Here is a 26,943-nt window from a genome sequence, read left to right as displayed (position 1 = left end):
ACTGAAAAACCCATAAAAAAAACCCACAAGATTAGAAAGGCGACAAAATGAAATGAAATGGGGTTTAACATCCTACTGATCTGCTCCTAAACTGGGCTAATGAAGACGGGCATACGGCATACGCCATACAGTGTGCTATGAGGGAAATTTTGCCCAGGCAGCGGCACTACGGCCTACTCTTATATCGAATTCCAACTGTCAAGGGATCTTTTACATGCACGCCACAGGACCTCGCTTTTTTGTCCCATCCAAACGACTAGACAGCTGTCCTTGTCAGGCCCTCTGTCCTGCAGATAGAGAGAGAAACCGAGGGGAAATAGGGTTAAGCATCCACCCAACATAAAATAAGTCATTTTGGGACTGTGATTCGTCATTTCTTCACATAATTAATTTGCTTTGTACTCAGGGATCTTTAGCAGTGGGAGTAAACTGAAAAACCCCCCAAAAACCTACAAGATTAGAAAGGCGACAAACCCTTGTTATGATGTACAAGCAAGTAATCTAACACCTGGCCCTTGACAGATAATTAGATCTTTTTTGATCAACAGCCACCTAGTAAACTGCTGTTTGTCACTATATATACATGTATATAGACATGCCCCAATCCTGCAGTCGATAAAATAATCGATCTTTTGATCAACAGCCACCACCCCCGAAGACAAATTAGACAATGCGGGATAACTGTCAATAAAAACACAACTGAACAAACAATACAGGAAAGTACAATTATAAGATTAAAGATATACTGCCTTACAGAATTAGAAAAGTAATTACACTATTATTTGTTAAATGTAAACTACTATTTTCTAGTTTGATTATCCCTCGTCAGTAGTACATTATGGAAGGCCTGACAAGGAAACGTACATCATTTCATAGAAACTACTAAGAAAATAATTTTGATTGTCATAAATTCAATAACTGGCCAGTAACAGGTATTTGAATATCAGATATCTTGTTTTGACTCATCCACCATTTGTTGTTTTTAAATACAGATGTACACTACATCATACATTAGTTTATGTTGCCCGCGATTCTTTATCAAATATAGGCACATGCTTACACTGTAACTCCTGTATCATGTAATCTTGTGTATTTAGCACTTATTTCTTTCATATTAGTTTAATATCAAAACTTTGTTTAAAAATTCGTAAAAATCATTTAAAATCACCCAAAATCATCTAATTTGTACTTGTGTCCAGTTTAAGACTCACTGATTAATTTTGAGAATGAGTGTCCAATTTACAAGTATTTAATTTCCTGACCAATGATCAAAAATTAATCATTTATTTTACATCAATAATCAATTGGGTTGTTTATTTTCTAACAGTGAAAATTAAAAAAAATTATGATATACAAGGTAGACATAATAAAAATAATGTTACTGGTTTATAATTATACAGAACATATCTGTAAATGTAGAATTTGGCATTTGGAAGATGAACAAATTCACAATATTCACCTGAGAAAAGTTCCATGGAAAACTTACCTTGAATTTTGACCTGTAACCTTTGCCTTCTTGATGTCTATCCCAATCTTCTATTTTTGCCTGTCTTTTGGCCTCCTCTTTCTATTAAAAATAAATATAGAAATAAAAACTGAGGTCCTGTGTACACATTGGCGTGCATGTAAAAGATTCCTTGGCAGTTGGAATTTGCTATAAAAATAGACTGTAGGGCCTCTCTCTGGGCACAATATCTCTAATTCATTAGCCCAGCCGGAGAAGAACAGTGAGACGTTAAACCCCATTTCATTTTATGATGTATGTAACAGTCAAGCGACAATAATATATCCTGGAGCATTCTGATAGGTTGAAGATTCATGTGTGCTTATCTGCTAAAATCACAATATAAGCACACCATTATTTGTATGTTATCCATCGGCTCTGTTTGGTCTCGGTACAGCGTTATTAAGTCTCCTCTGAATTTCATAACAAAGATGTTCAATCGGGTTTATGTCAGGACTGAGGGCTGGTCAGTGCATAACGTCGACACCGTTCTGCTGTAGAAAGTCCCGAGTAACTCTGGCGGTGTGGGCACAGGCATTGTCATGCTGGAAAACATTGTTTCGATGACGTGCGAAATGTGGTATGACGTGGGGGTCTGAGAGCTTTTTCGATGTAGTGCACTCTTCTCCCTGGACCAAGATTTTGGAACACCACAGGACCCACTCTCTGGTTCAGGCTGATTCCACCCCAAACCATTATGCTTGGACCTCCCCATGAGTCTCGTTCCATGACATATTCTGGTCCTGCCATCTGCAGTTGATACGCAATACCAACTCATCTGTGAACAGAACAGTTCTCTATTGCCTGTGTCGCCAATTCTGGTGTTGATGGACAAACTGTAGAGGTTCACGTCGATGGCGAGGATTGGTCCACGGTAAGGTCTATGGCAATGGAAGTTCTCTCTGGTGAGACCTTGGTGCACTGTATTGGTACTGATGGGTCTCCTGTTTGTTCCCACTGTCTGACGTGCTGTCTCAGATGCCTGTGTGAAGGGATTCTGCATGTGCTGTCGCACAACATGGCGGTTTTTTCGCCTTGTGGTAACCCTTGGTCTACCAGATCAGGGGCAATAATTCATGGTGTTGGTGGCCTGAAAGCATTGCTGAAGCCTGTAGATTGTCCGAACATTGACCTGGAAGTGATTGGCAACGGCTTGGGCAGTGTGGCCAGCGTCGAGTTTTCCAAGCGCCTGGTTCCTCTGAGCTGTCGTGAGTCGTGGCATGCTGCTGACGTTGTAGTGTGAATGATTCAACCAGGTATGGGGGTGCATTTCATAGAGCTGGTCCCGGTGAAGAGCACGTGCAGCATGAGTTATATAAAAATCATGGAGAACACATTACCATCTCAGAAGTCCGGTTGCATTTTTGAGAACATTTCCTGGGTTCAATTCTGTGTTTGGGAAGGAGCCTTATTGCTCAGGTAAAGTTGGAGATGTGGTCACAAATATACAATAAAAACATTTGGCAAGTTTTATGCAATGCGTCTATTCAGAGTAACATACCAACCGGACGTTTCTTTTGCTGCTTAGTATATTCAAAATTTAATATCCAAAAATCTCACCATGTTTAAAAATTATATCAAGAACTTGGCCCTGTATCAAGTACACAAGATTTCAGGAGTTCAAATGGGGGAGACAACTCTGGAATTTGTGATCAAAGAATTACTCTCTAAGGGAGTGTTGCCGTACCCTTTTCCTGTTTCCAATTTTGAAATTTGATTGAGTTTTACATTATGAGGAAAACAAAGCACCCTTGCAAATTTGTTAAAAGGAAATGTAGGGTTTGCATAGGAAATCTGTTGACAGACAACCAACAGAGTTGACAGCTAATTAATATGTCAACATTTATAAATGTGTCTGTTTATAAACACAATCATTTATGAGTACACCAAAACAAGTTTTTTCCCAGAAATAAAAATATTGTAGATGTTAGAAGGATAGAAATATTAGGAGATTCCAACGTTAATCAGAATTTATCAAAGACTGCAGGTAGATCACCTAGTTTTTAAAAATCTTACTTACAGCTTTTTGTTCTTCTGCAAATTTAGATGCTTGTTCATCAAACTGACTTTGTAACTTTTGCCTCGCTTTCTCCATTGCTTCTAATCTTTTCTGAGCTGTGTCACTATCTATGAGATGAAATAATAATACAATAATAATTATGTATTGTAGAATTCTGTGCTGTTTTTACATCTTAAAGTATTTCAACAGAGCCAAAATCGTCCTGAGATTAAGACCTAACACAATTAAAGCCTCAGTGCAGTAGATTTTAATAAAAATATGGACATAACTGTGTTTTTTAGTTATATATATAGTAATCCAAATATGGCCATTAGAAACTATTGATATACTGCAATAGAGGTCTTCCATGATACATTTATAAGCCATTTGATGGTAGCTAAATTGCAAGTGAGGTTTGTTTCATTTGCCAAGTAAATGCAGCTATGTACAAAAAATAAATAAATGGCTTGATCTGGCAGTGTAGAGTGGTATAAATCAACCATATGACTATGTCAAGTTGCCTCCTTAAGAATTCATAAGAACTAGTTTTGTCTGATTTGATCTAAAAATCAAGTACTGTTACCATGTTTTGGATTATTTGCATGTTAATTTTATGCAACATAATATACCATAAAAACGTAATTATGTATTGCTTGATTGAAAGACAAGGGGGGAAACTATTTTTACATACCATACTTCTTATATTCACTTCTATCCTCTCTCTGTTTAGCCATCCGTTCTAAAGTAGGATTCAATTTCTGTTTAAGATATATTGCTACTACACCACCAATCAGTAAAAACCAGCCATAACCCTGTATTATCTCTAATACTGATGATGATACATGTAAAAGAAAACTCATTATAAAAATAGATTTCTTATCTCTTCTATAGTCACTAATTTATGACACAACATACCAAACACATTGACAAATGTTTCAACATCAATTGCATGTTAGGCTGATTTTTCGACCCCATAGGTTAAATAGGTGCTACTGGTCATACATGTATGTGCTAACCGAATATGGTTAGAGATAAAAAAAAAAAAGTAACTCTGTGGCTGAAATGTCATATTTTCAACTAACTGCACTTGAAAACCTCTGATGATTAGAACTGAGATATGGCAATGTTTTCTGAATCCACCAAAAAGCAATTACATGTACGTAAATTCATATTCTGTATTTACATGTACATGTATAAATAATTACTAATTTATAACTCATAAATTTTACCGTATCTGTTTTTTAGAAGCTTAGACTACCTATTTATTTAACCTAGATCAAAAGCATTTATGTACTTAATTCAAGATGAGCTAAATTCCATTCACAGGTCCCAGATTTCAATAAATTTATAGTTTAAACCTATTAGTCTTACTTTGGGACTTATGACAGAAGTTGACCAGGAGAGAGTAAAAGACTTTAGGTCGACTGACTCATTTGTGATTTGTGTTCAAACACCCCCCCCCCCCCTCTGTAATTATAGAGAAATATGATTTCAGAACATTAGTCTATGGTTGTGACTCAACACAGTAAAACTTCAGTGGTAGAATCTTTTTAAAATGAACTGACAAATACCAAAACTTGAATATTATTGAAAAGGATGGGATCTTTAGCAAACTGAATTATTGTTCCAGGATGACGATGTCAGCAAAACATAAATGTATTTTTAATTTCATGAAATATCCCCTTATCATAAAATAGGGTCTAAAGTCTGAATCTGGTCCTAATCAGCCAAGAATGTGAAGCACATTTTCCATGATTTAGCTCATTGTTATTTAAATAATTAATTAGTAATTTCACTATTTTTATTGTCATTCTTGTCATATTATTAAATATATGCAAACATACTGGTATTTTAAATACTGGCGTCATTCAAATAATGGTCCGAATCGGCCTTGTCATGGTACGAATCAGCCTTGTCGGAATGAAAGAATCAGCCATGGTGCGAAACAGACGATTACCAAAAGCTTCTACCCATGGGCAGGCTGACCTTAGTCACAAAACTCTAACAGAACCGAAAAAGATCTGCTTTCCCGGACTAGCAAAATCCTAATTGAATCCATTTGGAAATGGAATGGGCTAACGTGTGCTCTTTGTCATTGAACAGAGTTGTGTGGATTCGATTCGCAGCATGTAGGGCCGCCTGTCCCTAATAATCTAGTTTGTGTCGGGTGGTCGTTAAACTCAATTTTTCTCTCTCTCATTGAGTCACTAACAAAACTCTTACGGAATCAAAAAAGGTCAGCTTTCTTGGATAGCAAAATCCTTATCGCATATATTTGCGGATTGAATGGGCTAATTAACATGTGCTCTGAGTCTTTGTGACATGTCATGATATAGTCATGATCATTGAGTGGAAGAGTTGTGTGGTTTTGATTCCCAGCATGTACGTGACAATAAGTGACAAGAAGTAGGAGCCTGTCCCCTAATGACCTAGTATGTGTCGGGTGTACGTTAAACCACAGGAATCTGACCTTCTATCCGTATATATACACCATGTCCAACCAGACAATATATAATAAAAAAAGAACAGGAATGCAATGCCTGTTGAAGACTCGATTTTACCTGCTCTCGCTTCGGCTCGTTTTTTTTCAACAATTCGTAATGTCAGGCAATCAAACCTCTGTCGCTGACGTCACACAAAATCAATCCGCAGTGACTAGACCATTCAAACAAGTGCCAAAGATATTTTTAGTTTTTCTCTCCCTTTCCATTTTCCCCCTTCTGCATGGCGATTTTTGTTGACAATTGGGTGTAGAATCGAAGAAGAGGGTTTGCATATACATTTTCTGCCAGGTTTTGGTGAATATTCATCATTTTGAGGCAGAAGTATACAAGACTTCAGAGGTTGGTTAGGTTTTTGGGTGACGTCTGGGCATGGCGGCAGTGACAAAATGGAAATGGACGAAAGTAATGTAAATATTGGAAACAAGTGGCTATGATATCGTTTTGTGGGAGTACTTATGCAAATCAAAACAACTAGATTGAAGAAAAAACATATCTGAGTGAATCGACAGAGGTTTGATTGCCTAACATTACGAACTGTTGAAAAAAAAACCCGAGCCGAAGCGAGAGCAGGTAAAATCGAGTCATCAACAACACGGTGGTACTTTTTACCGCCGACCGTCGTGTAATTACCGCCGACCAAATATTTTTTACCGCCGACCGCATTGTAATGACTTTCGACCGTAATATAATTACCGCCGACCAAATACTTGTTACCGCCAACCAAATGCTTAATGATTCCTTGTTACCGCCGACTATTTTACGGTTGTTTGTTTTTTTTATAAAAATGTTATTTTTTTATTTGAGGTGTAATCACGTACAACTGTCGAAAAACATTCATATTTATATTAAAGAATATGGAAGGACAAAACTACAATTTAGATATTGAAGGGCAAATATATCAAGATTGTTTCAGCTACTGGTTATAAATGTATAACATTTTAGGCCTATCTTCTATTAGTGCGAACACTTCTACACCTTTTGGTTTGATGGGGTTTTTGGGTTGGTAATTTTGCTTTCTTTACTACACAAAATTTTTTGTTTGTTGAACAAATAATTTCTTCTTTGTCGCGCTTCCTTTTCGAGTCTTTAAGAAAATTTGCAAAACATTTTTCTTTTTGCTCTTCGCTGAAACAGCGCCACTTTTGTTCAGAAACAGAATATGCTTTATAGCGACCACAAAGTTCATAATCTCCAGAAAAATACAGGGTAGATCTTAAATTTATTAATTGAAAATTCACACACATATACAGCTTCTCGATTAATTCTGGAGCCTTTTGGGGTTTCCAGTCAATGGCACATTTAAAAATATGGTTTGCAGATTCCGCGTTGTTATTTGTCCATAATTTGACTTCGTCACCTTTTCTCTTAGGTATATAAATGAACTTTGTTATTCTATCTTTCACGGTTTTAAGGTACTTTTGTAGGTCTGGGTATTTTTCGTACACGGTTGAGATGTCATGCTTTCTTCTTTCAAAGTCTATCGTGTCGTTTGCACACGCAAGTCCTTCAGTTCCAAAGAACTTATCTACAATTTGGGATGGATCACTAGCATAAGTCCCACTTTATGTTGAAAGTGAAATATTATATATTGTCTTTAATATGCTTGGTCGGCAGTAAAAAGTATTTGGTCGGCGGTAATTTTACGACAGTCGGCGGTAAAAGTATTGGTCGGCGGTGGTCGGCGGTAAAAAGTACCACCCTCAACAACAGTAGGGTGACCCATGTACACACAGAAATACAGTCCACCGCTGATAGTTCGAGACTACCACTGAAGCGTGCACATTCGCCGTGCCGAGACCAACTTTCTGACAGTATGATACTATAAATAGCCATGGCACGTGCAATTCTCTACAAATCTATCAACTATTACAGCCGTAAAAAAATTATTGTTGACGATTTTGAATAGCAGTAAAATTAAGCTTCTTGGTTATTACAGCAGATTTAGAAATTACGTTCGTTTCATTTTTTAAATCGCTTTATCATTAACTGTACCGTTAAGAGCGGCATCTTTTGGTTTAGTACAAATAGTATCTCTGAATCACTCGGGTTAGGCAGGAACATGATACTAGCAGTAGTTTCATTTTACTTTTACAAGCGTCTTAAAACGATTGTTGAGCTACCTAACGTGCTTATTTCTAAATTCAATTTCTTGTTCTAGCTTTCTGTTATGTTTCGTAAAAAAGTAGTCTTGATTATCCCGATCTGTCAATCAGACGTAGAATGGTCGATAGACTGGTTAAGCGAGACTAATTTCAAAACAAGGGCACGTAACCTATCTTCTACTCAAAAGTGTCTGGATGTTATAGACGACTCTTGGAACCAGTTTTCAGTCTATTATTTATACATGATTAATGGTCATAGCTTATTAAGTACAACATGATCGTTTATTTAGTGACTATAATTGTGTGAAACTGATTTGAGGCTTGGCATATATATAAATATTGTGGCGTAATTCTCGAGATATATGGAGATATTTATTTATGGTGGGTCACCCTAACAACAGGCATTGCATTTCTGTTCTTTTTTATTATATATATTGTCTGGCTGGACATGGTGTATATAGAAGGTCAGACTCCTCTGGTTAAACCCATTTTTTCTCTATCTTATTATTAGCAAAACGCCTAACCACTGACCGTAATTTGTAAACAAACATACAAACTACAAACACTTTTACTTTTATTTTTTATCAGTTTTAACTTACACGATGAAAAAATGTTGACAACCACCTCAGGCGTTTCATTTTCAGGTGGTGCCGCATTCTGTGTTGGATCCATGATTTTATTTTAAAGTTTTCCTTCAATTTTCACTCAAAAATAATTCATAAAACTTATCAACACGTCAGCATTACAAACAAATTTCAATAACAAAACAAAATCAAGCACGTAGACGGAAATACTGATTAATGTTGTTTCTTGGTAGTAAAGATCAAAGAAGGGAGATAATTTTAAAAAAAAGCGCACTGTCTGGTTGCAGACCACCAAATGTTCCCAGTTGGCCTTTTTTAATGTTAATTCTTGTTACTGTATACAGTTTCCACCAGAGCTAGTCCCTCTTTATGTTTGTATATGGCTCTGACATCAACTTTTCCGAAATTTTCGTTCGACTGAATGTTCTCCAGCACAGGAGGAGCAACATGTTGCAATGTCTCGCTGAGGTGAAAATTTCGGGATGTAATCAAAGGGGGTCCATAAACTAAAGCGGACAAAATTCACTTTACTGTATTTTCTAAATAGGAAGGTAATTGGTGGTCTACATCACGTCATCATACAAACAAAGGAATTAAATGCTATCATAAAATAACTTGAGACTCCGCGTATATTTTTTTTAAAAGTCAAGCACTGTACTAATTCAAGATTTTAACGGGGAGGACCAACGATTTTTAACAAGGTTTCCATAAATCTTAAATATATACTCAGAAATAATCCCAACTATAATACACGCCAAATAGTTTTTGCAAGCGCGAAATTACATCACTTCCGGTTTTAACATTATATGTATTTTAAAGATGGCTTCCCAGAAAAGTATTTATCGGGTGGTTATTTCCAATAAAAGTATGGCAATTTTGGTATATATGGAAAGTAGAGATATCCCATCTTATTATAAAAATACTGGATTCCCCGAAAAACACTCATGGAGCGTATACAGGACAAAAATGCAAGGGTTTCCCTAATCAACAGCCCGACGATTAGGAATTTCTGCACGCGTGATGTCAAAGGCCACACGCGAACATTGAGCGCTTGATGTACAAGTTGATAAACTTTATGAAGAGTTAGACGTACAACACCTTCTGAGATAAAAATGACAGAAAAAGATGCGGGTAGTGGATAATCCGGGAATTTAATTAGGATTCGATATTTGTAATAAATAGTAAGCGATTAAAGACAACATCGTCTTATGTATGCAATGAATTCTCCTCTGACATCCAAGAGAGGTAATTCACGTGACGTAAACATGACCTGGTTTGATCGAATTTTTATAGCAGGACATTCCTTCGCAATTACAATGTTTGAGAAGGATTTGAAGCAAAGTTATGACAAATTAATTAGTTTGAATATGTTTTTAGTCCATATATAGCATTAAATCACCCAGTTTTTAAGCGGGAACCCATCTTTAAGTTCCATGGTTTTAATAAAAGTTAATTTCTCGTTATCAAAAAACTTTTTTGCTTGTAATACAGAGGGGAATATTTCTGAATGTATATGTAAGATTTGTGGAAACCTTGTTGAAAATCGTTGGTCTATGAAAAATTTCAATTTCACCCCTTTCATTTGATGTAAATACCAAAGAAATATTTGACTACTATACTTAGGTTAGGAATCGCATAATCCAAAAACATCAGTATATAGTACAAACACACTTATAAATTCCCCGTGACGTCACACCTAGATAATTGTAAGTTTCGTTTTGCTGATCTACCACAATGTTGATTAATATATTCTACATAACATACAGAATTTAGCTCCCAAAACAAACACATTTTTCTTTAGTCTCTATCATGCAGACAAATATTCTAAGAACGCTGAAGACCCCCAGATTCTGGGTGACCGAGACTAATTCGTTCTATCTTAATTAATACGTACTAGTTACACGTAAGTTTTCTTATCAGTTATATTTTACGTATAAGTGTATAAATGGTATGGTACCATGTTATTTAACTAAATAAGGCAATAAGTCTGTTAGTTCACACGCCTAACAATTATGGAATACTATAGTCTTTTAAACTTACATTTTTAAGAAAAAAAATTAAAATCCAAATATTTGTACATAGGCTTCCATTCCAAGTAATATTTATTTACATCTTACTATGTTGCATTGTATGTTCCTTGTACATCTTTTGGAAATTATTCATTTTAATTTGACTAATTTGATTATTCAAATATTTGGTTTATGTTTGCTTGCATATATTTAAAGAGCATTTGACAAAGACAGCGCTATATACATTAATAATAAAATGATAATAAAAAAATTGCTAGATTTCATTCTTTATTTCGATGTAATATGATCGTATACAATTTGTAATGATAATAAGAAGTAAATCAACAAAATAATTTTTTCATGCAAAGATGCCGCTCCTAAACCGACTGACATGTAAGAATTGTACTTAATTTTAAGTATAACATTAGCTAACTTACCGCACACACACGTATACATGTACACACACACACGTGGTGGAAAATTCAAATAAAACGGGAATAAACGACATTGGTACACATAAATCAGGAAAACCAAGTAATAAATCATTAAAATATGATGACAGGCAACGCTTGGCAGTTGTACATTTTGTTTTGTCCATCTCGACCACAGTGTACAAAAAAGAAATATGTCCCGGGAACTCGGATTCCAATTTTGAAAAGTTATTATGTCTGGCCACCCGTGTATACATGGTTGGACATCGGGTTTTAGACTGTTCCATCCTAAGTGCTGGACTCGTAGAATCCCAAAAGTTATTGAAGGTTGGACAGATTGGGCGTCGAAATATTCTTGTCGTGACTCATGAGTTAAACACGCTGAAATATACCAAAACTCCAGACACCATATTGGAACATGAATTGAAAGGTTACTGGAAACCAGGATACTGACAACTATGATAGGCCAATAACTTCCAAATTATACCTTTATTTTGAGTTTTTGTGTTTGGGTATAGAGTCTGCGAAAGGGCCTGACCATACAACAGTTTTACCAAATATTCATTGCGTGTTTTTTTAGAAGTATTCTGTACATGTATATTTTTAACAAACATATTTTAAGCATGATCAAGAGTACATTCTAAACAGTATATAATCATGGCATCGTAATCAGCCGTGTTTCGGGTTGCACATTCTGGCGGTATTTAAATTCTGGGAGGACGTCCTACAGGTCTGCACCGGCTGGGCTCATGATGACGGGCATACGCCTGCAGTGAGCTATGAGGAAAAGTTTCCACGGAAAGAGGTGCTACGGCCTTATTTCTTAATTTCAACTGTCAAGGTTCTGTTACGTGCATGTCAATTTGTAAACGGAACCTTGGCTTTTGGTCCAATCCGAACGACTATACGCTGTCGGGCTAATGAAGACGGGCATACGCCTGCAGTGTGCTATGAGGAAAATTTTTCACGGAAAGAGGTGCTACGGCCTTATTTCTAATTCCAATTGTCAAGGTTCTGTTACGATACCCGCATGCCAATTTGTAAACGGAACCTTGGCTTTTGGTCCAATCCGAACGACTATACGCTGACAATGAGTGACAAGGGAGTACCACGCCGGAATATGCCGATGAAAAATTTCGGCCTACACTGGGAAGGAACACGGGGCCTCCAGGTTAGCGAGCTACCGTGGCTCTCATGTTAAAAGGGAAATAGATATATTCAAAACTATGTTTCTACCATTTTATTAGGAATTTGTTTTTAAATTAATGATCCATTAATGTGCTGAAAGAAAATTATATTTCAAAATTACACACTTTTGTAATATACGTCGTGGGCAGGAGTCATCGCCTGTAAAGCTTCCAACGTAACGTGATTTAGTTCATGAATGCCAGTTCTCCGGTTTGTATAGCACAACATTTCCATCAATACTCCCCGAAGCCAAAAGTGGTTTGGCCGGATGAAACGCAACAGTCGACACCACATCTGAATGCCCGCCAAGTCTATCGCAATAAGTACCCGTCCTAACATCAAATACATACGTTAGTTTGTCTTCTGATCCCGAAGCTAAATATTGTCCACAGGGACTTATTGCTAATCCACATGGTATAGCTTTGTTCACGTGACCTTCAAACCTTTGAACGCATTTGTTTGTTCTTAAATCCCACAATTTGATGCAATCGGCAACGGCAGCCGTTGCAAAAACATTATATGCGGCGTCTGGCTGTGAAACATATGTCGATCCTTCATTTAAAGCAATGGCGTGGATCGGGCGAATATGAGCGTCAGTAATCAGCGACACAGATCGTCCTTCATTCATGTCAAATATTTCGTAGCTACGATTAGATCCTGCACAAATAGCAACATGGGAGTAAAAAGAATTCACAGCAGCCATAGCTGTCAAGCATTGACTGTCCAAGAACCAAGATTTCACAAGTTTGTACTTGGATTTAGTTAGATAACGTCTTATTTCATGCTTCGACGTATCCAAATAATATTTGTACATGTAAAAACCATTACCACTGATGAGAAGAATGAATTTATCCATGTAATAAAACTGTGATTGTTTGACCTCCTTGGGAAACAATGGATTCGTTTTTTTTGTTGCAGAATCACTATCACTAAAATTGTCCAATGTCGTTGAAATTTTCATGATCGGATCTCGGGGATTACAAGTCCAAACGATGGCAGTTTTATCATCGGAGGCCGTGACAAGCATACTGTTGTCTCGACTCCAATATACGGAATTCACAGCGGCGTCGTGTCCCTGATAAGTACTCCCCATTTTCTTCGTGGACAGAGGAAACGAAATTGCTAATTTGTTCGCGAGCCCACTTGCAACATTTTGTCCATTTCCGGAAAAACGTAAAGATGTTATTGGAGCAGAAGTCTCACATACCGACCGTGTCGAAATCTGTTCATTTGGTTGCCCACAGTTCATGGGGTAGTCTTCTAGCTGAAGAGAAGCTTCATGGGATTGAGATCGTTTAAGAGTCATTTGCTTAGTTTTGCATGTTTGCGGTTGAAACAGTTTTCCCTTGGGAGCCTGTGTTGAGTATCCCGAGGATTTTACTTTGTTTTTGAAAGTAATTGGCTGGTTCATAGAATCAGATTTTTTAGCTGCTGGGATAGAGTTTCTTCTGGTAACCGAAGAACTCCTTTGTTTTTCCTTGGAGATAGGCGTCAGTTTCGACGATAAAGGTGAGTTCTCACAAAGGGGGTTGGTTGCTACCATAGAAAGTTCACAAGATCTGGAGACTCTTTCCCTGTTTGGATTCAAATCGGGGTGAAGAGATAAAAGATCCATGGCTGATTCAATATTTAGCGTCTCTTCCTCCGATGGAGAATTCGCACACGTCACTAGAGGCCAATCGAGTACATGGAGTCTGTTCTCCAACAAAGTTCCCACAACTGCCCAGACACTATGACCAGAGTTAAAGGACGAAAAATCCAATGCATCCAGTGTGATACCTCTTGATGCGAAGTCTCCCTTACTGGGAATTTCCATTTGGAGATCTACAAAATCTAATGTCTCTAGAGATTTGGGATCAATCTGGAGAAGGGTTGACGTTGTTGCCACCAATAAAACTGCAGCTGTTTTATTTAACATTTCAGTCACAGCACTTCTCAAGAAGCTTGGAACCTCCGCGTCTTTGCGGTGTCCTTGTGGATATGCATAGCACAGCCCAACAATTGATTCTTCACATCTATCTATAAAACCAGGGTTATCGTTGGTTGGAATAATTCCATCCGATTTTTTCCAAGTCTGCCGACTGCTAATAGTTTTTGAACCATTCCTTACGCCGGCAATTTGATTTTTAAAGGATGCTCCCCTTATCTTCCTTTTAATACTGTTAATATCGAGTTGAAATAAAGTTCGGAAATCGTTACCGTCCGTCAAATCATACGTTCTAACAATGCCATCTGCTGAACCAACGCTAAATGTGGGTTCGTCCCAGTTCATACAAATATTTACCAGTGCAGATGAGGTAATAACGCAACTTTGATAAACTAGAGAATGGCTGTGTAAATCCCATATTTTAAAAGTTCGATCATCAGAAATTGTGACGATGGTTGAAGAATAATGTGGGCAGAATTCTGCGCCTGTGACACGATTAAGATGTCCGTCTAATACGGCAAGGACAGTTTGTGTGTTTGATTTTAAGATATACACGTTAACATCGACACACACAGCCACAAGAGTGTCGTCTGCATTAAAGACGCAATAGTTAATTTCCCCAATCGAAGTCCCGATTATCTCCCCTTTTATTTGCTTTCGCTCATCGAAATTCCGCTGTGACACTTCTATGTCCCACACTATAACATAATCGCCTGCACAGGAACACAGAACATTTGCTGCTGAACGGTTGCCAAACGCAAGTGCAGTTATAGATTTACGGTGCCCATGCAATTCAAGGGGTTTATGGCGTAGTTCAAGCTTGTCAAATGACCACACACCTATCGATGTGCGAGTCATTGGTACAGCAAAGTACTCATTACTTACGGCCGGCAAAACCCGGCCAGGATTAAAACCAGGCGCAACACAGTACTTCTGCACAATTGACATATTCCAAAATAGAAATTTCCAAATCTTTCACAGTGTTATCATCTTGAATACTGGAGTGTCGGTATACGGAATTTCGATTTCTTTCATTGTTTACATGATCGACTGGTTGCGAGACAAGCTTTCAGTGCTGCCCTCTATGAAATTATTTGGAGTAGCCTCCCCTGCACCCAGGTAAGGAAACGTGCGGTAAATCCGATGTTCCGACGGTCGGATAACAAGAAATGAATTGAAAAGGAAGAAAAGTAAACAGGAATAATTCAGAACATGTATCTTGATATTAGATAAAGAAATGAATTTACCCCCCCCCCCCCAGAAAGAAAAGTAAACAGGAATAATTCAGAACATGTATCTTGATATTAGATAAAGAAATGAAATTACCCCCCCCCCCCCTCCAGCATTTTCACCATTTAAATTTGTGTTCATTTTGAGTTATGCTTAGTAGCTAGAGACCTAGCTACATGGATTGCACAAGATCCATATTAATTGTCATTCTACAATATCGCTTGTGTGATAACTTTCATATTCTACTGAGAGATATCTACTTATTTTTGCGTGTTAAAAAGGGCTGCATGGGTGATTAATAAAATTATCTACTCGTCTTTTTTGATATCAAAAAACATCAACACTCGTCGAAAGAGTAAAAAAAAAAACAACAAAAAAACCCTCCTAAAAACAAAGTCGACAAAGCCTCGTTCTTTTTTACATTATTGACTTGTGTTAATATTTTTTGATATAAAAAAGACGAGTAGGAGATTCTCTATTTATGATACAGCATTCTTTTTTAATTTAAAAGGGTGATCTCTGTATATCTGCAAGTTCAAGCGGCGAACAGTGATTGGGCCGATGAACGGTGTTCTATATTTATAGTCCAGTTTACAAACAAAAAAAGCCACCTTTAAAGTTATGTTATAGATTGAAGCATATGCTAGCACAATGAAGAAATACAACTGTACAGTTGATTTTTTTTCTTTCAATATATTTTTCAAATCATTCTTATTATTTTTATTATTATCATTATGTATTGGTTACTCATATTTACTAATATGCATATAAATAGGTGAGCTCGTTGCCGATACGCACAGAAACAACACACTCAATTAAATTCCGTGTAGATGGAAAAACTGAGAAAGTGGGCATTAAACGCACATTGATTGATCACCGGCGTATAAAATTGGTTAATTAATGGCTTGTTATGTCGTTTCCTCTCTCTAGAAACACAATACAATTTCTTATTAACCTCTTTATATCAAATAAAACTAGTTCTATGATGTGAGTTATCCATGTAAGAAATATGTTGATGAATTGCATCGTAGGATTAAAGGAGCTGAATCGCTAATATTTGGAACCTAGAAATTGACACAAATGGGTCGCAACACATATAATAATGTAATATGAATGTATATAACCTGATTTACATTCAATCGTTTCCGTTTTTTACTCTAATTTCAAATCAGTTATGTTCGGCGAATTACGCCAGAAGTGTCAATCGAATGGCTATCTCTAGCGCCTGGTTATTCCAGTCTACACCGATAGTATTTTTTGCGCGTGGTCGCCAGAAAAGAATATGGCTTCACCGATTGACATGACTTGTGGAATATGTCTTTTCTCATTCTTCGAGTCCCCTATTACAATGGCACTGAAACCCATTTTGGTACACGATTCGTGTACCAATGGTAAAATGTTTATGTTATCTTAATATTGGATATCAGAAGCCCACCTTTTCAAGATACGATAACAACACCAATGTTGATTTAAATTGACAAATAATTCGTGTTTTCGTTGTCGAAAACTTTGGATGATACTGAGTTAGAGACTTAGCTACTTTAAATCCATTGCTTATTATGTTGCACAGTATATTATATTGTTTAACTCGGCAAGACCCAACTAGAAGAAATGAAATGAAATGGGGTTTAACGTCCTACTGTTTTGCTCCGAACTGGGCTAATGAAGACGGGCATATGCCATACAGTGTGCTATGAGGGAAATTTTGCCCGGACAGCGGCACTACGGCCTACTCTTATATCGAATTCCAACTGTCAAGGGATCTTTTACGTGCACGCCCATCCGAACGACTACACAGCTTTCCTTGTCAGCCCCTCCGTCCTGCATCACTGACAAGGGAGAACCACGCCGGAAAATCTGGATGAACTTTCTCGGCCAATGCAGGGATCGAACACCGACCTCCAGGCTAGCGAGCCAGCGTCTTAGCTACTTAGCCACCGTGATTCCCCGATCAACTAGAAATGAAATGAAATGAAATGGAGTTTAACGTCCAATTGTTTTGCCCCAACATGGCTACGGGCATACGTCATGCAGAGTGCTATGAGGGTATATTTTGCCCGGACAGCGGCATTACGGCCCACTCTTATATCGAATTGAAACTATTAAGGGTTCTTTTCGTATTATCCGAATGATTAGATACCGGTACTGCACCACTAACAACACCGGGAGTGAACCCCAGGCCTAAATGCACAGGCTATCGCGAGCCAGCGTCTTCATCATTGAGCCGCCGCTTCTCCCTGATCAATTGACACTGTTGAAAGCAATATCCTTGAAATGTATAAATATCTGACACTAGACGTGTAACCTGTATGCAGAAGCGCGTTCTCTTATAATAAACGAGAACATCAAATCTGTGTCATATTTAGGCCATTAATTTAACTCAATTTATTTGGTGCAGTAGGACCTTAAAACCATTCATTTTATTTTAGACACGTGAAAGCTAAGCAAATAGCTTGATTATTTTGACATTATTTGGATCAGTATCATGATATTATTGTTGGAATTTTGGCAATACATGTACTTTGTGTGATTTCGGCAGAATAGGACTAACAGATAAAGTGACACCATTCATTATGTAAGATTTAGATAAAGAGCTATCCATTCTTGCTATAACAGTTTCAAAAAAGATAATGTAAAAAGAATAATTTGAAAATTCAAATTACTCTATTGCCATCGAAGATAATATTAGCTTTGAAGGTTTGACAAGACGTGGGCAGTAATTTCAACCACCGCACTGGTTGTTCGAAGCTAAGTCTCGCTCCTCCATTTTTAGCTTAAATCGAAATATTGCAGAACTATTCTAATCTATTTAATATCGGAGAAATCAGATGCCATCGAGAGCTGATTATCGCCTGGATAAGTTAATTAATGTCTAATTAATAATTTAGAAAACATTTCAGGCCTAAAGAAAGACCTGCAATAGGCAAATTTAGCTCTTGCATAAATTGGTTGGCAGTAAACTGGCAGTTATTCCCCTTTACATGGCTTTTTGTGGAGGTCGGGGGGGGGGGGGCATTTCTGCCTAGAATTACAATTCTGCCAGGTTTTGGTGCTTAGTCTGGATTAAGCCTGCCTACAAATACATCAGCAGTGAAACGACAATTTGTTTGTCAGCATGGTAGGCCTATATAGATAGATTTATTTGGTACATACATATTATACAATTATAATAAATGACATATTGGGGGGAGGGGGCTTTAAATATTGGGGCCCTTGTCTGCAGCCTAGTGAGCCCCACCTCCTTTAATCCGACCCATGGTCATGATTTTGGGGTGGAAGGACCAGAAAATACACAGACAGAAATTAGGGAAATTGCGTACAAAAACGACGCTGTAACGGGGTTTAGCAATATATCGTGGTAGTCACTCCCTTCAATATTTTTATCTGATGATTGCCACGTGTTTGGATCTTCGTCTTGTACAGATTAAGAACATAGGAATGCTAAAAAAAAAAGTCACATAGGCCAAACTATGGCATGCGCCTTACAATGAAACCAGTGGGTAGAAGAATACTCGCCTGAATGTAGAACTTCCAAGGCGTTTCAAAGAGTTATCCCCCTTTATCTCGTCTGTGTCTTCCTCACATAATCGATTGGTACACATCAAGATATATAATACCCTGGCTGTTTAAAAGTCATGAATTACAAAAATGTAACACCGTGTATATCGGTATCATCAACTAGAAATGGAATACACAGGTCACAATTCTATGGAATACAATTACTGCTTTTTACTGAGCGACGTTTCGACTCCGTAATAAGCAGTAATTGTATTCCATAGAATTGTGACCTGTATACTCCAGTTCAATTACTAAATGTCATTGAAACAGTTTAAAGATGGAATGTCTAGCTGTTCTGAGAACAGTGGACGACTTATGCGTGCAACAGACTGCTTTTATGGTAAATGGGCAGCGATTAACGACAAATACACGTTGAAAATGGAATCTTCCTCAAACAAGTCGTATGGCAAACAAGCCTGGCTAAAATAGATTTCAACAGCTTGTGATAGTTCCTTGCTATTAAAATATTTTGAGAGGGACCTGAATCAAACTTTTGATATAATTATAAATTACATTTTGAATATGTTTTAGTCCAAATATTTCAACCAATTTGTACATGGTAAGGCATCTTTAAAATGGAAGATTCCGCGTTTGTTTATATAATATATATTTATGACCATGCTAGGATTCTGATAAAAGACAAATTTAATAGCCTATGTTATTTAACATATTTGGGAGCAGCGGTGGCTCAGCGAGTAAGACATCGGCTCGTTAACCAGGACGCCCAGTGTACGATCCCGGTGTTGGCTGAGAAAGTTTAGATGGAACGAAAAACCGAGGTTCCGTGTACACATTGGCATATACGTTAAAGATCCCTTGACAGATGAAATTCGAAATAAGAACAGGCCGTAGTGCCGCTGTCATAGCGCACTGTCTTTATTAGCCCAGTTGGAGCAGAACAGTGGGATGTTAAACCCCATAACACGTTTAGTAAAATCCACACATTTTAGAGCGAAACAATGAGACAAAAATGTAAATATATCATATTTACAACAACCATTTATTTCAATAATTAATTATGTACAATTAAATTTCTCGCTTTTATTACATACTGTCATTGTATTCGCCATCTTTAATAGACCCCACCCCCCTAGACCAGCATTATAATATATCTATATAAATAAGTAATACAATATCCATATAAAAATATCAGTACCATTCTAAAACACACTTTCTTTATAATTGTTCCTTTTAAGTGGCAGTCTATGGTCGTATGTAAATCCAAGTAGATAATCCGAGTATGCAGTTTTGGAACTTCAGATGACCAAGGTTCACATTTTTAAAAAAAAACAACCTATGTAATGTATTTCTTTTTTTAATTTACGAGACTGTTATTTTAAAGCACTATTGCTAAAATTATTCACCTTGTGAACGTCCATTGTAAACTAACAATACTGCAAAGAAATAAATTAAAGAAAAGGGCGAAATCAAAGAGAAAGAACATCTTTCTGTTTAGGGTCCCCAATTCATAGTATAAAGGCAAAAATGGACAGTTTGTTCTAACTTTGATGGCCAACTGAACGATCCATTCCCAAGTCATCAAATCTGTATGATTTCTAATATCTTTCAAATTAAAAGCTGGTTACAGAGTGTAAATTCGGTTCAGCCCTTACGTAATTCAAAGAACGACAAATCCCCCTTCCCTCTTTTTAGAAAATATTTCACTTTTCTCCATAAAAATATATAAAAATGTCTCTAAAAATACTCAAGAATCTTGTTATACGTCAACAGGAAACATAACCATTCTCACTGTGTCCATAACATTTTGACAGTAATATACAGCTCATGACTATTATGTCTTAAGCAGCCTGTCATGTGGACAGCTTGTCATAATAACATATCTCTTTGGACATAATGATTAATGAAACATCTCGAAATCTTGACGCCGTCTCTGGATTAATAGTATTGCCCGCTTAACCTATAAAAACAAATAGCCACAATAAATGGTCATTTCAGTACAAAGAACATCGGTGATGCGTGTTTAATAAATGAATACAAAAGTTTGTACCAAAGACATAACATATTAGCGTTTTAATTTCCCATAAATTCATTAGGGGATGTAGCTGTGGGATTTTGTTTTTCAAAGCTTTGTGATTTAATATAGTAGATGGCCACAAAATGTTAGCTACGATCACACCCATTCGGACTGCATCAGGTTTGATTCTCCGAAAAGATAATTATTCTAAGGGATGGGCGGATCTTAATCGAGCAATAAAAAAACCCAATTCATTTTCGGGCTACACAGCTTTCCTTACTATAATATACGTCTTTCTAATATACGTCTTTCCAATATACGTCTTTCCAAGACGTAATTAATTCAAATTTAAATTCAAATAAGTTTTGTTGATAACAATCAAACATAATATTTGCAGTTTATCCCTCACACATTTTGTTTATATTTAATTGCAAAGTGACTGTGGCATGGTACAATGAAAATTACAATGAAGCATTTCTTTGTAAAACAAATGGGGTAGGGGTGGAAATCTGTCTTCAAGCATACGATATTTAATGATTGTTTCGATAAACAGCATCTACTGGATGTTGATTTGTGCCGATAATTGCAAGTATTTGTTACTATATAGATTGGGTTTAATATCCTGTCAGCAATGCGAGGGGAAACATTTGCCCTGATAGCGACGTTTAGGCGAAATCTTCTTCGACTTCCAACCCAAGGGATCATTTACGTGCACTTTTAAACTGGAAATCGCGTGTCCTCCCACTCTAAAGAATATAGCTAGTTTTCTTGTCACCAGAATAAATACGTAATGTTTAATAGCAAAAAAATATTAAGTACCCGATGTTCTGGATTGGGCTTTCTGTTGCGCTTTGTACTGTTGATAAATTTGATAAAGTTTTTTAAATATCGCCTCCCATTGCTCCCGTTGTGCTACTGGTAATTTTGCAGATTGCGTTTTGGATTTAGCTTGCTGAATCTGGAAAAGAAGCTTTTGAAGCTGCAGCCGTTCTGAATCAAGTGGATTTTGTTGCGTTTGGGGCCCTGCAGCGTAATTGTTTTGTCCAGTCTGCTGGCTAGTAGGCGTATGGTTTGGTTGTGGGTATTGCGATTGCTGCGAAGGCTGTTGTTGCGGCATTGGGTAATTACTAGGTTGTTGCATGGGATAGTTATACTGCTGGTGCTGTTGTTGCTGATGCTGCTGGTGATACTGAGTGGCACCTGCTTGTTGTTGTGGATAAGCATTCGGTTGTTGATAGGCCGGTTGCTGAGGTTGATAAGCAGGCTGTTGTTGTTGATAAGAAGCCTGCTGTTGTTGTGGGTAGGCGGTTGGGTACACAGAGGCCTCCTGTTGAACACCATATGCAGGGGGTTGCTGAGGAGCATACGTTTGTGGTTGACCGTACGCAGTGGGCTGGGACGCGTAAGGAGTGGGTTGTTGTTGGGAGGCATAACCCTGTTGTTGAGCATACATCGCGGGTTGTTGTTGATAATTGGCGGGTTGTTGTTGGTAAGCACCTGGCTGTTGAGGATAAGCACCTGGTTGCTGCTGGGCAGGAAGCCAATTGTTAGCTGGTTTCTGTTGCTGATATTGAGGCCCGTAATGACCATAAGCATACTGTTGGGGATATCCTACAAAATATGAATGAAAACTTTTGAAAGTACAAAGTCAATCAGAACATTAACTAGGAAATTAAAATTTAATAACGTGTGAATAAACTATATCTTATTATGGTTGATTCTATGAGAATTTGAACTGTCTAATACAATAATGATTTACATTATGTTTATAAATACATATATTTATTTTTTTGTTCATATATTTATTTTTACATATATTGGGGTTATTAATACAATTACATGTATATATTATTTATTTGTAATCAATAGTTAGTAAGTCAACGAGTTAATATACACATGCAAATCAGTAAACACGCCGAGAAAACGATTAAAGCTAAAGCAGGTATATCATACACGAAAACATAAAAACTAACATAAAAAGATCTGTAAAATACAACACTCATTGCATATAATATACCTGAAGATTTTCAGCGAAATAAACTCAAATGGTATATAAGAATATGATAAAGTAAACATTCGAATTAACAATAATACGAATTAACAATAATACCAAGACATTATACTCATAAATATATGATAACCAAGCATTTCTATGCGGCACCAACTACAATATTTTTCAAAAAACCAAAGGGTACACTTTAAAACAAAGTAATACTTTATAATCGGAAACATAGATTGTTTGGTTTAATATCAGAATCTCAAACGTACATGCAAATACGAAATTTCCAATTTTTGACATCTGTACAATTTAAGACAGCAAAAAACAAGATTGGCAAAATCAATTTGATTTTCTGCTATTCGACGTTAATAAATAAACAACCACTTGAATAACACGAACGATTTTTAGTTTAAACTTACAAAAATTTGGGAAAAGAATATTTTGAACTAGTGCAACCAAGTGCTTTTGGTTTTTAAATCAGTTTCTTTCCCGAAGAGATAAGAAGAACAGAAAACCCAATTGATGTGGCCTACCGACATTCGCCTACAAATGATTTAAACCATGTAATCCAAAGGTAGGTTACGGCAATGCAAATTTCGCACTGCTTGCTATTTATTTCATGCCGCGATCTGTATTTCTAATCAGTAATCGTCTGCCGACATCTGAACGATCTAACTTATCCATCTATTAACGTCGGAGGCCAAGGTGGTTTCTAACCTATGTGTTTATTTTTGTCGTTTAAATTACTATTAAAAAAAACTGTTCCTTTCAATTTCCCTTATTTTTGTTAAATTTAAATATGAAATAATGTATACGTCTTCAGTGGCATTGCGTCTTTAAACATGTACATAACCTAATCTAGAATAAAAACCACCATTAAATAAACATTAAATGAAAAAATGTCAATCTGTTAACAACCCCATGTCTCTAACGCACATACAATGTTTTCGAGAAGAGGTGTAACTGAAGACGGGAAACATCGATAGGATTCATAGTTCATACTCTCATGACTCCAATGCTAAATTTAAATCAGAAATCGGCTCTATCGAGTTCACAAGGTTTGCGGTAAAGGGAACCAACCTGCTTCACACGGAATCTGAACAAAATCTATTAACATCAATTGCGTTCACAAGGCTAATGAAAAAGGATGCGTGAGGAGGGGAGATGGGGGCGCTCCGGAAGGTTGCGGATCAATATGGCAGGTGCTCAGAGCTTCACACCGAATTTGGAGAGAGAGAGAGAGAGAGAGCGAGAGAGAGAGAAATGGCGTTTAACGTCCACTCGACACAACTAGGTCATTCCGGGACTAACATATGGTTTAATTTTATTTCAATAATTCGCTTGCGCATAGGGGTCTTTAGCAGTGGGAGGAAACCGGAGGACCCGGAGAAAACCCACGAGGTTGGACAGGCGACCCTACTCCTTGTCACGTACAACCGGGGATTCGAAACCACACCAGTAGACTCAATGACAGACTTTATGATACAGCGCGCGCACGCTAACCATTCAGCCATCCAACCCCCCTCCACCGAATTTGGAAAACAATCCGTAAAATACTGCTGAGTCTATTGCGTTAACCAGCCAGATGCTGGTGCATGAAATAGCTTAATACATTAATACATGTATATGAATAAGAAAAACATAACAGCAAATCTTTAAAATTTCTGAAATAAATTAAAGTTTTTTGGGGGTTTTTCTATACCCTGAAAAAAATGTAAAATATGCGACGCATTCGTTGAAATATATTTTTCAAGTAATGGTAAAATCAGACCCTTAACCGTATATTTCTGTAAAATAACATACATATACCACACTAACCAAGAGACCAAAGTAATTGTATAGTCTTGATATCGCGTAGCACATTATGCTGTCACCTTAACGCTCATTATGATACCAATGATTGGTTTACTCTCCAAGGATAAAGAATATAACGGTCATCTTTATTATAATAATACGTATAATAAATTAAAAGATAGCCCTTTGCGTATTCATGTATATGTAGGTATCCAATAGCTCATACAACCGATCATACGTTTATAATGAGACATGCATATATCATGCTCTATAGGAAAAGCAGGCATTATAACATACTTATATAAAAGGTTAATGGAGCAGCATGCGAACATGATTAGAGCTTACGCGGGACTTGCTGTCTTTGCATTTCCAATTCCCTTTGCCGCTGCAATTCCATTTGGCGCTTTTTCGCACTCGCAGCAGCTTGTTCTTGCATGTATCTGGCATAATTTTCTTGTGTGAGATACATCCGTCTGGGCGGAGCAGGTTTTTGGAAAGACTGACCACCATAAGCATAATTTGCCGGTAAGTCATATATGAGAGGCGCAACAGTTGTCGGAGGTGGGGTTGTACCCCCCTCTGCTTCATATTCAATCTCTCCTGCGGGTGTAGTAGTAGGCGGAGGAGTTGTGGGTCCTAAATACAGAAGGAAATAAGATCTTAAGTACTAAAGTGTTAAAGTATCAGTATTATCATAAAACGCAATGTGTAACTTCATATGAAAGGCTAAATTTGTGGCTAGATAAACAAAAAGCCCCCACCCACCCCTCTTCTGTAGTTATATTCGTTGGCATACTGAAATACTAAAACGACTATTACAGATGCAATTAAACTACTTGGTAAACAACACATAACTAAACATGCAAATTAAGAAATGTAATGTTTCAGATTAGTCTGAATAATAGCTTAAAAGGAGCTAGGTAAAAATAAAGTGTTGAATTAAAAGGCATGCTGAAATACTAAGACTATTGTAATAAATATAATGAACCTAATGATTTAGGCACAAATTACACCTTAATATACACGCATACTAAGAAGAAAATGTAGCATTCACTCAGATGAGTCTGAAGAATAGCTTAAAGACGTTAAATAGATTCCTTTGATTTAGGTCCCCCCCCCCCCAAAAAAAAAAGAAGCGTGAATTGAGTGGAACAGGATCAGTAATTGAGTCAACAGTGAACATACACTTTTGAACGTGGCCAGGTTGTCACCTCACAAAAAAAATCAAAGAGTGCAGAGAATCACGAATATTTGTTAATAGTTAAACACGCTTTGCAAACATGTACATATCTTATTAAGTCTGAACTATTTAAATATTGGAATTAGAGCTTCGATTTTAATATGTGGGAAAGATTTGACGCTTTAGCCTATCCCGATGACGGTTATTGTATTTGTTGGTTTCCCCTTTTAACGAAGGATCAATTTAGTCATAGCCGATAAGATAAACGGTCATCCCGGTCAATATACTCTCTTCTTAGATGAACAAAAAAGAATGCTAAATTTTTTTTATATTCACCAAAATACCCCCGATATTGTAACATTCCCAAATTCTCGCATCTATAAATAGAGCAAAGTAACATCCCGGGATTAGCATAAATTAGGACTGAATTAGACATGACAAAGACACAAACAGAAAAATACGACACAACAATAACTAGAACTAAAAGGAAGAAAGTGCATTAGTGCGGTCCATAACCCCAGGTCAGCTAGCTACCATGCATTGGTGTACGTGGTGTGTACTCTTACCAGAACCGGGCTGTGCTAATGGATAACGTGCACCACCATGATGAAGAGTCGAATGTTGTCCCTGTGTATGGATGTACGTATTACTCATGTTATACACTGGTGCCGAAGTGGTGGTAGTTGTTACTGGAGGCGGAGTTGTAATGGGTCCTTCAATCTCAACCTCTCCTGCAGGGGTTGGTGCTGGAGTTGTTGTGGGCGCAGGAGTTGTTACATTCAGGAACTGCGGCGGATACATAGGGAAGCCCATTGGATCATAGGCTTGGTTGTGGTATAGAGGATCATACATTTGTCCAGGTGGTGGTGGTGGTGGAGGGTAATCGTACATAGGTGGCGCTCCTGGCGGTAGTGGTCCATAATCATAAGCCGGAGGTGGTTGGTTCCACATAGCTATAT

General features: G+C 37.3%; 3 protein-coding genes across 4 annotated transcripts in view; all 3 read right to left on the bottom strand.

Annotated features, from left to right (window-relative positions):
• Positions 1-8,916, bottom strand: part of LOC126829829 (selenoprotein S) — a 40,769-nt gene extending 31,853 nt beyond the window's left edge. Inside the window, exons 1-4 of the mRNA XM_050559976.2 lie at positions 8,709-8,916; positions 4,195-4,332; positions 3,525-3,631; positions 1,487-1,567 (exon numbers count right to left, since the gene is read on the bottom strand). Coding sequence (XP_050415933.1) covers positions 1,487-1,567; positions 3,525-3,631; positions 4,195-4,332; positions 8,709-8,781 — 399 coding nt within the window. The 5' untranslated portion in view covers positions 8,782-8,916. The remainder of the gene's footprint in view (positions 1-1,486; positions 1,568-3,524; positions 3,632-4,194; positions 4,333-8,708) is intronic.
• A 3,442-nt stretch (positions 8,917-12,358) lies between these two features.
• Positions 12,359-15,315, bottom strand: LOC126829805 (WD repeat-containing protein 27). Its single transcript, XM_050559937.1, has one exon. It carries the CDS (start codon positions 15,194-15,196, stop codon positions 12,512-12,514), a length of 2,685 nt encoding a protein of 894 aa, XP_050415894.1. The 5' UTR covers positions 15,197-15,315; the 3' UTR covers positions 12,359-12,511.
• A 4,761-nt stretch (positions 15,316-20,076) lies between these two features.
• Positions 20,077-26,914, bottom strand: LOC126829821 (antigen LPMC-61). 2 transcript variants are annotated; one of them, XM_050559966.2, is made up of 3 exons: positions 26,551-26,914; positions 21,831-22,622; positions 20,077-20,954 (listed from the first exon to the last, which is right to left on the bottom strand). In XM_050559966.2, exons 1-3 carry the CDS (start codon positions 26,873-26,875, stop codon positions 20,950-20,952), a joined length of 1,122 nt encoding a protein of 373 aa, XP_050415923.1. In that variant the 5' UTR covers positions 26,876-26,914; the 3' UTR covers positions 20,077-20,949. The 2 variants fall into 2 exon arrangements, with proteins under 2 accessions (XP_050415923.1, XP_050415925.1); XM_050559968.2 differs by lacking the exon at positions 26,551-26,914 and adding an exon at positions 25,150-25,430.
• Positions 26,915-26,943: the final 29 nt, after the last annotated feature.

This window comes from Patella vulgata, chromosome 8, assembly GCF_932274485.2.
Source record: "Patella vulgata chromosome 8, xgPatVulg1.2, whole genome shotgun sequence".
Lineage (NCBI taxonomy): Eukaryota > Metazoa > Mollusca > Gastropoda > Patellidae > Patella > Patella vulgata.
Note: the sequence above shows the minus strand (reverse complement) of the source record. Positions and strands in the feature narration are given on the sequence as shown.